This window comes from Sinocyclocheilus grahami, unplaced genomic scaffold (assembly GCF_001515645.1).
Source record: "Sinocyclocheilus grahami isolate Dianchi unplaced genomic scaffold, SAMN03320097.WGS_v1.1 scaffold6.1, whole genome shotgun sequence".
Taxonomy (NCBI): domain Eukaryota; kingdom Metazoa; phylum Chordata; class Actinopteri; order Cypriniformes; family Cyprinidae; genus Sinocyclocheilus; species Sinocyclocheilus grahami.
This window is the reverse complement of record NW_015505185.1, coordinates 2,864,563-2,879,002: the sequence shown is the minus strand read 5'-3', so window position 1 is coordinate 2,879,002 and position 14,440 is coordinate 2,864,563. Positions and strand designations below refer to the sequence as shown.

Below are 14,440 nucleotides of genomic sequence, written 5' to 3'. Positions count from 1 at the left end.
TTTCCTAGATTGCAGGATATAAGTGACTGAATCTGTCCGCACTGTGCTTTCATTGAACTGCTTTATTTTAAATTGCATGGACTCAGTATCTATAACTCAATCAATCACTTATTTCTTAATCTTGTAAACCTCTAACACACAAATTTTGCAACATTTTTTCCTTCTCAAGGCCATTGAAAAGATCATTGTGACCTTAATATATCTCGTTTAACCGGTCTTTGTCTCCTGTATGCTTCTGGCTCTAGAAACATCTGGAAGTTGAGTCACTCTAGAGAGGTCACGACATATACAGAACAAGCTGAGAAACACAAGGAAGATTTCAGATTGATCCAGATTCATATTCCAGGCCGTAATGACTCAAGTGGGAAACGTGCGGTGGTTCATACCTCCCGCAGTAATGATTTAGTCTCTTTGAAGCTTCAGTTTTATTGGCAGTAGGTCTTAATATTTAACCCGATAGCATTACCGCTGCTAGTCAATAATAAACCCGATAATGACCTTTCATGCCTTTTGGACAGAGTCTAAAACACTCAGGCTGTTCAGTAAGTTTCCACACTCTGTGGAATGTAAACTCAAGAAAACATTGAATTTAATTATTTCTGAAAGAAATCATTTGAATGAATATGAAATCAATGTGATCATTACGTATCTAACTCTAGCAGTTTTAAGTTGCGATAGGGCTGAAGGTTGGAATGCTGTTTTCTGTAAGGGTTCTTGATGAGTGACTTGTTTGTTATGTGGAGCCTGGGAAGATTAGCACAGCTGTGAAATCTCACAGTGATTCTTGTTTTTACAGTCATCGATGGGTCAATAACCCACTGAACTGAGAGCTACCAAGCCCTTGCTGCTTTTTGTTCATGGATACAGAAAATGAAAGGTTTTTATATTTATGTAGGTCTATTGTGTGCACATTTTCATTATAATACCAATATATCAATATTTCAATACAAGTAAATCATTTGTAAAATCTATCTATCTATCTTTAGCAAGGATGTATTAAATTGGCTGAAAAAGCGACAAAGACATTTTTGTTACAAAAGTAAATGCTTCAAAAATCATAAAAAATATCAGTTTCATCACAAATATTAAGTATTGATAAGAAATGTTAAGCAGCAAAATAGCATATTAGAATGATTTCAGAAGACTGGAATAACGGCTGAATAAAATTCAGTTTGTCATTACACAAATGTAAAAAATATATACATTTAATATAAAAAAAAATCTTCCAAGACAACAAAAATGATTTTAAATACTTTATTTCGACGACAATCATAAAACAAACAAACAAACCCCCCACTGACTGGAGGAGGAAAAAAAAGACTTTTTGTTGACAAATTCACTTGCTCCTGTTGAGCATTAGGTAAGCCTGTTTGTCTGAAACAGTTGGACAAATTAACTAGTTTCCAAGCATCTCTATAATATTCATTAATGTTTGAAAACTACCACCCTATTCTAAAAAACTGCAACTGCTAGCATTTTGGTTTGAACACTGAAGTGCATCTATGTATCCTTTCTACATCTACTTTATAGGAATCCGTCTATAGCAGTGGTTCTCAAACCTGTCCTGGATGACCCCCAGCCCTGCAAATTTTTTATGTTGCCCTCATCCATCACACCTGATTCAACTCATCAGCGGAGACTGCAAGACCTGAAGCGGGTTTGTCAGATATAGGGAGACAAACAAAATATGCAGTGCTGGGGGTACTTCATGGAGAGGTTTGAGAACCACTGGTCTACAGAAAACCCAATCTGTTGAACATATCAGCATTCTTCATACATCCAAGCAGAAAAACAGACATACATATAAAGACTTTCAAGTTTTAGCCATAAATGAGGGTAAGAGAAAACTGACTGTGCTAATCATATCAATAAGAACCCAAGGGGATCTTTGGCGTCAGCTTTTTCAACACATTTTTATTGCCAAGACCATGACCAGATGAATTTGCCACATTCTTAATTGATACCATTCAATTGCTTTAAATGACAGGCAGTTTCACATGCATTATACAATCAATAAACAGAACCATGCCTTTTTGTTCCAGGACATCCAATAAACCAGTTCCTCAAAATTGAGAGGTAGATGAGACATGCCCAAACAAAACCACCGCCACAAAACCTCACTTTGGCTCGCTGTTAAAACGCACAAGGCAAATGTCAAAGTGTTATCAGAATGAGGTTCGATTGTGAGATTAAGTGGTGAGAATGTGTCAGGCCAGGTGAAAGTGCCATATTTCATAGCAGATACAGCAAGTGGAAGTCAGTGGCAATTTATTTGGAACGAGTAATCAAAGATGCGGCATTAATTTCACTGCTGGTTAGTTAAAACCTCATCAAACTAATTTGCAGCTTCTCCTCGAAGCAAACTTTTGTGTCATTCCCCTACAAAACACCATCATCGCGCAAAAGAAAAGACCATGTACAGAACAGACTTTCAAAATAAGTATTATAAAGTGATGTATGAGAAGCATGGAAAAAAATTGAAGCTATATATATATATATATATATATATATTTATACAAACATATGTATATACACGTGCCTTTACAAATCCCTGTACAGATAAAAAAAATATACAATTTGTGGAGGAAACAAATTAGCCCATGTGTTACTGAAGTGTTAGACTTGTGATGATGAAAGCAGTTACTGAAGCAGCATAAGCGTGTGGACGTTTATTTTCTCTAAAGAGAAACGTCAAGGGGAGGCACTGCCTGTCCCTGAACTACCCAACTATATTTCATCACATGCACATACACATACACATTTTCACATTGTCACTTCCCTTCAATCCCTCTCACAGCCAGCAAGGAAAAAGAAAACACTGCAGAACATTCGGAAGACAATCCCCCGTAACATCACTCTAAACTCAGTTTAGGAATACCTTAAACTGAGCCAGAGAAAGCACCACTTTCACCCATCACTTACCAACTCTAAGGTGCTGTACAAATTGTGCCAGAAGAAAAAAAAGAAAACATGGTCCGCTGATATATTAAGGCTGTTTGAAGGCCACTACTCGATATGGGCTAAAAAAAACAAAAAAGGACAAAGCATTGAAATACACTTGCAACTAGGAAAACTAAACTTAAAAAAAAATTAGAAAAATAAATAAATACAAAAAGAACCAACCTCACCTTCATTAGGAGTTGGTTTGAGCAGAAAATATTTTTTATTGTTTTTAAAGAAAAACTAAAACAAACAAAAACCACACATTTCATTGGTTTCACAGAGTGCCGTGTTTTGTGTTCCAACTTAAAGCGTCTTGTATGCCAGGTAGTCGTGCATGGAGAAAGGAATGGGCAGCGTATAAACCTGCTGGGTGTGCATGACTCGCCGCAGGGTCAAGCGGCACAAGTGCTGGAGGCTCGCAATGCTGCGTGGAGAAGCCCAGAAATGCACGCTGCCGTCACGAGACCTGTGAAAAGACAATCGGATGCCATTTAGTTTATTTAACTTGGCACTGACACATGATCAAATGTCATCTTCAACAAGGTCTGGTTGTGTTTATACAGTACAACTTGCCAATTCAGCTTTGCGAGACTGTTATCATGCAGAAAAGTATGAGTGTATGTGGGACAGCCAACTCATCTAAATAATTTCATATACAAAGCAGGCTGCAGAACCAGTTCGGTGCATTTCTTTTATAATAGATCGTTCAGGATACTTCTGAACAAAGTGATGAAAGTTATTTTGGGCTTCATCTCAAAACAGAAGAACAGTTAGAAGCCAAGATACAGATGTAGTAACACTACCAATCAAACAATGGAGTATCAAATTCGTACCCGGCAACTAAGACACTTCCGTCAGTAGAAAAGGCACAACAGAGGCCGTTAGTGAGAGGGGCGATGGCTTGAGGACTCTTCTTATCGATGCTCCAGAAACGCACCAGCCTGAAAAATGAACATACAAGTTGATTGCAGTTTCCAGTGTCTTGCATAACTTTTAAAGCAAATAAACATGAAACTGAAAGTATGAAATTTGCCTAAAATAGCTATTTTAAATAATGATTTTATACAGTACTGTTCAAAATTTGAGGTCAGTAAGATTTTAATACTTTTTTCCGGCAAGGACACACTAAACCGATAAAAAAAAAAATTGACAGAAGAGCCATTTATAAGGTTACAAAATTCAGCTTTGCGATCACAGGAATAAATTACATTATATTAAAATAGGTCTTTTAAATGACTGCATTTTTGATCAAGTAAACAGCCTTGGTGAACAAAAGAATGGTCCTATCATTTGCACCTAACCGCAAAACAAATCATATGCACAGTAAGTGCATTTTGTAGAGCACAAATGGTTTCATTCTCTCAATACGAGAGAGAGGCGCCTCCACCCAGAATTAGCAGGAGGCACGGTGAAGGCAAACTGGGAGCCTCATAGTGATTAATGGACGTCATATGAGAGGCATGTGATCTTTCCCAGAAAGAGGCCCTGCAACAAATCACACACTCCTTCCAGAGCCCCTATCGCCCTAATGCTTAATGCAGGCTACTAACTGCAACACAAATGATCAATGTTGAGTTTTCAAAAGCAAATAACCGAGTGTTTGCATTATCTTACCTGTCATCAGTGACGCTGGCAATGTGCTGACCGTCATGACAAAAGGCGACAGAGCGAACCCATCGATCATTTGCTCCTCCTGCAAATATGGGTGAGGGAGGAGGGAACAGATGCCTGAAGGGAAGATAAGAGATCAGTTAAACAACATGAGCTTGAGAGAGAAATCACACAGAGCTAGAAGAGGAAAAGGGGGTGGAAAAACAAGTCACGTACCCCAGCTCGAGCAGAACGGTGGCTGTATGAGGGTCCCACATGATGACACGGGTGTCGTAGGACGCTGTGGCCAGCAAGGCCCCGTCAGGAGAGAACTCGCAGGACACCACGTCGTTATGATGGCCCTCCAGCTTACGGATCAGAGTGTACTTATCCATGTCCCACAGGAAGACCTGCAATGCAAAAGACAGATGTTATAGCCTACTGTGTTTTCCACACAATTCAGAGACAAAGAATTAAATTTCAAATTAAACAGCAAGATCAAAATGTGCTCAGTGTCATTTTTTAGGTAAAATCTTAAGCGCTACAACCAAACCCAAAAAAGTAGCACATGCCAATGAAACAGCAAGGCTTAGTTGCACAAAACTGCAATGTCAAACTCTACAGAGCAGCTAGCAGTTGCGAGTCTTTAAATTACATCAATGCTCACATTTTTTTTATTAAAATCTACAGTGATACATAAATACTAGTGTACATATATAAAATTACATTATTCCAAGAATTACTACATAATGAGTAAAAAAAAATAAAAAATACAAACAAGTAGTAACTTAAGGTAACATTATGTTACTCCACTGGTATCCCCTTTCAGTTTTAGTTCACTTGAGTTTACAATAGGCTTGCACCGCGCCGGTGGAGGCCTACGAAGAGACAGAGATACTGCAAGAGAAGAGAACATTTGATGGCCAAAAGGTTGACGCCTTTGGCAAACACAGAATACAGATATGTCACAACTGCAATCTCGGCTAATAAATCAACCATGAGACTTTCTAGTGCTTCATTTGCTCCAGCACAATTTTTACATTTAAGAAAGTGCAAAGGTGAGGTCACAATTACTGCTGTTCGGCAAATTTTCAGGGGTGAAATCTATCGATTTCAATATGAATCCATGCAATCGGGAATCATGTGAGGGCAAAAGATTTCCCCACATAGATTATGAAATGGTTTCAGAATGATTGGGAACCGAAAGCCGCTTGGTTCGAAAGTTACTTAAGTGTGAGCTATGCTTCATCGCTACACTTTTAACAATTGATAACATAAAATTTCTGAAATGTGAACACCTTAAGAGCGTATTTTTGAGTACCAAGAAAACAAGGTCCCTGCATGGTCTTTATATTAAGAAAACATTCTTGTTTATTCCTTATAAGCTACAGACATTGCACTTGAGCAAAAGTATACATATTTATTTTTTCAATAGTTAATTGCCGTTTAAACATTCTGGTGTTGTTGGAGAAACTACAACGGTGCGTTATACAAGGCTAATTTACCATTTTCTCTAACTTGGCAATGTGAGTTGAAAGGGCTTCAGGGTGCACAACTACTGCCAGTATTCAATGTTAAACTAAGCCAGATATCTTGCACGTGGAAGAAACATTACAATCATTTTTGGAAGTTGAACTAGTGCGATTTTATCGACCTTTAGGAGAAACAAGTGCTACTATTAATTAGTGGTTCCTTACAAATTAGGAAAAACAAGTTGGTGTTTGCTGAAGTTCTCGGGCTGGCGTCGCTAAAACAGACTCTGCTTTCAGAACACGACAAATTAGATTATTCACAAATGAAAAAAAAAAAAAAAAGGGCTTTCACTTAGTAAATGCAACCAGCATGGGAAGTACCCACAGGTCTTGCTTCTGGTGGCTTCATGTATGATGCAACATGGAATGATAACTTTGCATAACCCGTTTTCCCGATCCGAGTAATTCCATATTAGACTGACATTATCGGTCTGCAGGCAGTCTTTTGAGACACAAGGAGCCTTTTCATTGCGCACACATGCCAACAATGCTCCCAATCCCCCCTTAACTACTAACCCCAATACAAAGGAGTCTGACTAGGGCGTTAAGTACAGAAAAATCGACCACCGGTCGAGTGTTGCGTATCAGAAGTGTCGTGAGTTCAGTTACAGACACTAATGAGTGGGGGGGGGACTAATGGCTGACTCATGTACACGTACAGCAGACACAATGTCTAGAGCTTCTCTTTTAGGGTAAATGTGTAGATGGTGGGAATGCTATTGAATATAGAGATGCAAAGGAGTTAAGGAAGGGAAGGGGGTCTCACTGTCAACTCTGCTGAGAACTAAGGTAAAAGTGAGAACTGCGACAGTGGGAGGTAGACAGACATGGAGCAGATTAGAACCTACGTACAGGAAGCCCTTGTGGGCAGGAGCATGGAAGCCCCTGGGGCGTGGGCACGGGCACATGAGCGTCCAACGGGGGCCGCGATGGCAGCCGTGCCCCGCGTGGTCCGCACCGGCTGCTCTATATGTCAGCGCGGCGCTTCCCTCAAAATCACTCAAACACGGAGCTCTGCCACCACCTGGGACAGGGAAAGCAAGACACTTATGGACACACACAACCGTACAGTTCAACCACTGCTGCCTGTTCATGGGAGGGGAGTTGGCTATGAGTCGGAAAGGCTCGAGAGCTGGTTTCAGGGATGACTTACTGACTGGAATACTTTCTTTGTTGTGCCATAATGGCTTTCACACACAAGCCAGCATGAAGCTACATACAATACAACTACTGTTCAAAAGTTTGAAGTCAGTAAGTTCATTTGAACACAATTTAAAATATACATTTTCTTTTTGAATATATTTTGAAATGTAATTTAATCCTGTGATGGCAAAGCTGAAATTCCAGCAGCTATAACTCCAGATTTCAGTGTCACATGATCCTTCAGAAATTATTCTAATATGCTATTTTGGTGCTCATGAAACATTTATTATGAATGTTGAAATCAACTGTGCTGATTCTTTAACAAATAGAACAAACAGCATTTGAAACTGAAATATTTTGTAAGAAATGTCTTAACTGTCACTTTTTTTTTTTATCCAATGCATCTTTTTTTTTTTTTTTTAAAGAAAAGTATAGGCTATTTTTTGATCTTACTGACCCCAAACGTTCTTGATACCAGTTTTGATATCAGATTTAATACCACTATGTGTGTGGGAAAGATCCTAGGGACATCATGTTTTACTCAAATTATATTTATGAAAAGATATTGTCTATTATTGAAGTCTCTTAAAATACTATTAATAGTAATATCAAGAACAGCTTTATGGGTGAAGAAGATTCATAAGCTATTTGCATTTCTATATACATGCGCATAATAACCAGGCACTCATTTGTATGAACAATAACAAAGCAAAAACCAAAACTACAGGCAGGGTTTATAGAAGCAGATTATGGCACTGAGCATTATATGATGATATATAAAGATTTATTTAGCACTCATTGATTGGTCATAGCAGAACTACTAACAGTGAGAAACACACCAAACAGGTAATAAAGAGCAAGAAAGAACTGCAAAACGTACCGCTTTGCCTGCGCCTACGGAACAAAGGACTGATGAATCCGGTGAGAATGCGCTGCAGTAGACCCAGTTTTGATGGCCACGGAGTACTTTCACCATGTTACCTATTAAGACAAAGAATTTAGATTGCTTAATGTATAGTAATACTTTGTTTGTTTTCTGTTATAACATTTATAGTTGGTTATTAAATTTCCTAAAATTCAAAGTAAAATTGTGTTACAATTTACGATAAACATTATGCAAACAGTTTACAATAAAAAAGACATTTCCCAATACAATATTTAACCTTTGAAAGTAATGTTGATGCCTTAGAACAACAAAATAAGTATACTTTAGGCAGTACCTAAATTTCACATTCCAATGGTGTCCACTGTGAGAATGGGGAAATTTAGCTGAACTCTGGCCTACATACCTTCATGATTAGTCAAAAAAAAAAAAAAACCCTGTTTGCAAATACAGTAAACTCCATTTTATCTTTAAGTTCCCAGCATATAAATAAGATTAATGTGATCTTATTTAAACAGCAAGCCTGTCCCAGGATCTTGCAAGAAAAGGAGAAAATATCAGCAAACATTTTTTCGGACTTGGCATCCAATTATTTTCCAACCATTTCCCCCCCCGCCAAATGCCCAAATCTCTGAGTGGGTGTGCATGTGCATGCTTGAGTGAGTGTGTGTGTGCTGAACTCCATGGAGATGAAATGAAAATAAATGGGCTGCAAAAAACAAAGCAGGCTGCTGTGAAGGAAACGTCTACTCCAGAGACTTTTCAGCTTGGGGTTACACAATATCTAGCTCTAGCATGTTAATATTAATATGTAAAGCTAACAGTAGTGGTAACGATACAAAATCAACATTTGGTCCTCACCGTCATCTTTGAGGTCCCATACGCGTAGAGTCTTGTCTCTTGAGGCAGAAACCAGCACTAAACTCCCATCTGGGGCAAACGTTAGGTCTCGCACAATGTCTGTGTGGTCCATCAGGTTCAGCAAAAGTTTTCCTGTACAGAAGAAAACAAAATTGAGGATAAAGGTAGAAAAAAAAAAAGCCTTCAGCAAAATCATTCCAGATAAACCACTGTTTATACCACAAAGTCCACGTTAATCGATGCAAACTGCGTCAATGTTGCATCAATATCAACATCTTGTCACTGTATCTTGAGAGCTGCATTTAACACATGGTTTATTTTAGAAACTTTTTTGACATTTGTGGCTTTTATGCTTATTAAAGCAGATGTCAAAAAGGGATTTCCCAAGGCGTTTCAGAAAAACAGAGCAGTTATACATCTAAGCCCTTTCTTTATGAAAGGTGCTGAATTGCCTAGAGGCATATGGAAGCACAATCACTGACACCTGCCAGGCTAATCCGCATTAAATCCCAATAATTAGCTGCACCTACAGAGACAAAACAAAAATCTTTTACATGTGTTTCTAAAATTTGATTGAGGCTTAGTAACAGGGCCTATTTGTATCCTGTCAAGCATGAAAACATACATTCACTTAGCATGTGCATGGCGCAAATCCTGTCGAGATACTGTACAATACGCTGCTATCAGATTTCCAGAATGTTTTCAGAAGGGAGAAAAATAAAGGCAGCTGGCGGAGGAATCTCGCACCCTGAAAAGAGCAAGTCTGCTGGGTTAATTTATTGCATTGCAGTTTTAGTTAGAAGGGAGGTGGAGTCATCCACTGAAGAAAACATCTCTTACCCCTCAGAACAGCCAATGGCAGTGTCTTTACAGGACCTGCCCACCAATTCATATATTTTACAGCTGGGCAAAAATGAATTATATAATTTGGAAAAGTCACTATTTTTTCTGCAGTCAACAACCACCTCTCTGTTTCGCAAAAACAGCGATTCGTTCTCCGATAGCAGATTTACGCATGCTGTTATGACCATTAAAATGTGAAACATGAACAGAGACACAGAAGCAGAACTTAAGTGGCCAAGAAACCAATGGCAAAGTGGTACAAAGGTTCATAAAGTGGAGAAATGTATTGTGCAAGGGAGAGTGTTCTTATAAGGTTGAGTAAATATGTAATAAAAATAAATTAGCACTGACTGATGACTGCATAAAAATGCTAAAACTCAATAGGTGTATAAAGGACATACATTTGTAAAATATGAAGAATGCATGATTAAGTGATAGAAATGGGTCAAAATGACAAAAAGGTAGATCATGTCAACATCTTATATAACCACCACCTCCCCTCTCTCTTACACACACATGCGAGCGCACACGCATCTGTTGAGAAATAGAAAAACAGGAAGCTGACATGCAGAAGTGTTGAGAGAAGATGGCATGGGTGGACTGTGACTTTTAAAACACATTTACTCTTGTGCAGAATCATCAGAAAAAAACTGATTACTTGATTCAGTGAGAGGACCCTCACCTGTATAGACGTCCCAGATTTTGATGCGGCCGTTGTTGAGGCCCGTGGCCAGCAGCAGCTGGTCCTGGCCGAACTTGAACCTGTGCCATTCGATATTAACGCAGCGACTCTGTTTTTCAGGAACAGAAGAGCCAAAGGCCAGGCCCCAAACGATGTCACCGCAGTCGATGGTGTGCTCTCTAGGCTCGCCTGGCAGCAGACTGCCCTCACTGTTCTGCCGGGACAGTCGTTGAGGACCTGCACCGCTTGACCGATCTTCCTTTCTTACAGAACTAGGGCGAGGGAAAGAGAAAAAATTGTTGTGTTGGTATGAGAATCATGTCTGTGCTTCGTGCAAAACCGATAACAAATTCTCTTAAAGTTGATATACTGTCAACAGCAAGAGGACTTTTTTTTTTTTTTTAAATGTTATCTAGCACATCTGTTTAAATAAGCTGCACATTTTAACTCTTAGGAATATCTGAACACCAAGCAAACTCCCAGCCTTAGAGATTACTTAAGTGTTGCATCAACTTGGACCCATTTAACGTCACTTGGCCAGTTCCTGAAGCTCATCAAATAAGGTTCTGGAATCATCACAAGAGGTTATTGCATGAATACAGAGCAGGCGCTGCAGAACTGAAACAGCCTGCCACGTGTCAGCTGAAGCTTTTAATGGCACAGTGGCTTCTGCTTGAGCATTAAAGGAATAGTTCACCCAAAAACCCGTAAGTCTTTTGTTAGCCTTCAAAACACAAATAAAGATATTTTTAACCAAAACTTTGATGCTTCAAAAAGTTCATAAAGAGACTGTAAAAGTAATCAATATGAATAGAGCATTTAAATCCAGGGTTAAATTTGAGTTTTAAAGATGAATAAGTCTTATGGTTCCGGAACAACATGAGGTTGATGAAGTGATGACAATTTTTTATTTATTTAAATTTTAATTAAATAATTTGTTTATTAATTTAAAAAGAATAAAGACTCAAATAACCTGTATAAAATCGTGCCTCTGATTTTAGAGCCACTGAAATACTATCACAGCTAATTGTTCTAGTTTTTATTACAATTTTAGTAATGTTGCTGTGTTTTGTCACTTTTATTAGTTGTTTTTAATGTCTATATTGTTAATAACTTTTATTTCACTTTTAGTGTGTCATTTTATGGTATCAACAAACTTTTTTTATGTTTTTAGTTAACTATAACTACTCTGGTTAAGGAACTGCAAAAGTATTTTCCCCAATTATTTTAGTTCAATTGTGAACCTAAACTTAAAATTTAACTACCAAATGATGTCCTTTGGTGTGTACAACTACTAATAAAAGTTAATACACTTCAATGTAGAATGACTGAAAATAGTTTTACAATACCATGGTTCTCTTTTATGGACATGTAGAAACTGTTTGTTTACTTCCAACTATCATTAATTCTGTTAAAGTTCTACTTTAAATTTTCAAGTTGTCTGCATGGTTTATGTCGCAATGATATTTCTAGTATTTTTATGAAGAACACTAGCATAAGCATGTCAATAAATCCTGCACTGAAAGCACAAGATAATTACTTAACATTTTACATAATGACTACCAAAGTAGTTGTTGGGTGGATCATTTTGTACCCAACTCTTGCAGAAAAGTACGAGACATACTGCATTTAACACTGGCAAAGAGCCCAAAAAGTTAAAGGGAATGATGTGTACCTCATAATGAGGACTCTGCATTCAGTACTGTACAATAGCTGGTTGGCAGGGCTGTGCGCTCAACGGCAGTCTCTCTCGGTACAACAGAAAGCACATGTCCTGCAGTTTAGCTCCAACTTGCCTCAACACACCTGCTGGGAAGTTTCTAGTATGCCTAGTAAGAGCTTGATTAGCTGGTTCAGGTGTGTCTAATTGGGGTTGGATCTAAACTCTGCAGGACATCGGCCCTCCAGGACCGAGTTTGGGCACCCCTGCTCTATCCACAGGGTAAGGTGAGATGATGACTGCTAATCTATGCCATGCCGCTAAACAAGCCCAAACACTGGGCACCACTGTGGCGTAGCCACCATGTGAAAGCCCAGAGGGCCAAACCAGACAACCAGCACACACGCAGACTGCCTTTGTCAGTCCATCAACACACAAGCTGTATTGTAACAATTCACCACAGTGAGAAACAAAGAGATAAGCGTGTATACTCACAAGCTGGCTAAGCATTTTTTCCATGGTACAAGTCTCACAATTCGATGCCCTTGAGACCAAGCGAAGTAGGAACCATCAGGTGCAAAAGCTACAGTCCAAGTCTCCCGTCCAGACTTCTGGTCAAAGGGAGCAACAGGAGGTATGAGTTCCCCGATGAACTTAGCTTTACCTGTTACAACAGAAAGCACATGTTTAAGCCTTTAAATCATTTTATAAAACGAAACTTGTTGGCAAACTACTTTTTGTTACTGTTTTACAACAAACATGCATTTTTGCCATCATAGCTGTCATTGAGTTACATTATAACTATATTTCCATCTACTTTTGCAAATCAAAAAATAAATTTAAATTGATAGTTCACCCAAAAATTACAATTTGGTTCTCATTTACTCACCATCACGGCGTTTCAAACTTGTATGACTTACTTTCCTTGACATTTTGAAGAATGCTGGTTACCAAACAGTTTTGGTTACCATTGATTTCTATTGCATGGACAAAAAAACCTTCCACAGAAGAAACAAAGCCAATTTAAATGACATTTAATTTTGGGGTGAACAATCCTTTAAATTATTAAATATATATATATATATTTTTTTAAATGTGACCTTTTATGCAAATAAGTTTGAAAATGTTAATAGCACTTTTTTTTTAGTAAACAGCAGGCAATCCAAGAGTTTTAACTAGAAGCTATTCATTAGATAGGTACTTAATACAATAGTTAATATGTGACAATTGGAATGTATATAATATTACACACTAGTAAATAGTTGTCTGTAGAATTCATTGACAAAAACGAGCCATTCTGAACAGAAACAATACTAGTCACTAACCGGTTAATGACTAGTAGCAGCCAGCACCTCACCAGTGACTAACTGAATAGTTACTAATCATCACTATATGAATACGTCGTCCTGGATATTAACATTTCAAAACAAAACAAAACTTTTTTTTCCTTCAAAAATTTTTAAGTGTATATAATTAACACAAGGCATAACTGTGTAACGTGTAGCTGAGATGGTCATTCCCGGGGGTCTGGAGAAACTGCTGCGGACGGTGGGGGAGGTTGTGGATGGGGCGCAATAATTATAGCACTGGCAATAACTATGAAATATTCAAATAACTGTCAATATTTAAACGTCATATTTTAACCGACATAACGTTACACGGCGAACGCATTTGTTCGAGTTAAATCAGCGTCTAAGCGATAATTGTCCTAATATGGCTGAAAAAAACACGACACAGACACTGAAATTATGAGTACGTTAACTTAAGCCACATAACGTTAAATCCATAGCTGCACAAATGTAAACACTAAATATATAGGTTAATACACACGTTTAAAAAGGAACTAAACAGTAAGACCCCCCCATGCAAAACAGTGAGGAGAAATGGAGAAACTCACCTATTTCATTTTCGTTGACAAAATTTGGGAAGCTTGCCATCTAAATCGAAGCGAGTCTCTTAAATCTGAATGCTCTTGGTTAACGAAATGCAGGCGTTCAAATGAATGCGCTAAACAAACGGAAAAGGCTGTATGCGCGTGTCTCCTGTGAGTCTAACGCCTGGGAATGCGGAGCGTCTCACGTCGACGCAACGCTGACTATATTTACATATACGACTGTTTCAAAAACAGACAAAAGTACCGTCTTTAAAGTTCAAATTTAGTTTAATAAAGCTGAAATTTAAATGAGGCAGAAACAGTCTAGTTCCTCTAATCGCGTTGCGTACGGTTTGAATACAGCGTATTGTAATGGCTGCGTGCCTCCTAACGATTCGAACACACACACACACACACACACACACACACA

The 14,440-nt window shown here is 38.3% G+C and overlaps 1 protein-coding gene across 1 annotated transcript; it reads right to left on the bottom strand.

Moving 5' to 3' along the window:
• Positions 1-1,894: 1,894 nt before the first annotated feature.
• On the bottom strand, positions 1,895-14,423 carry LOC107587373 (WD repeat and SOCS box-containing protein 1). Its single transcript, XM_016275153.1, has 9 exons — positions 14,035-14,423; positions 12,633-12,801; positions 10,478-10,749; positions 8,953-9,084; positions 8,089-8,189; positions 4,771-4,943; positions 4,558-4,671; positions 3,777-3,884; positions 1,895-3,409 (listed from the first exon to the last, which is right to left on the bottom strand). The coding sequence occupies exons 1-9, from the start codon at positions 14,072-14,074 to the stop codon at positions 3,247-3,249; spliced, it is 1,272 nt and encodes a 423-aa protein (XP_016130639.1). The 5' UTR covers positions 14,075-14,423; the 3' UTR covers positions 1,895-3,246.
• Positions 14,424-14,440: the final 17 nt, after the last annotated feature.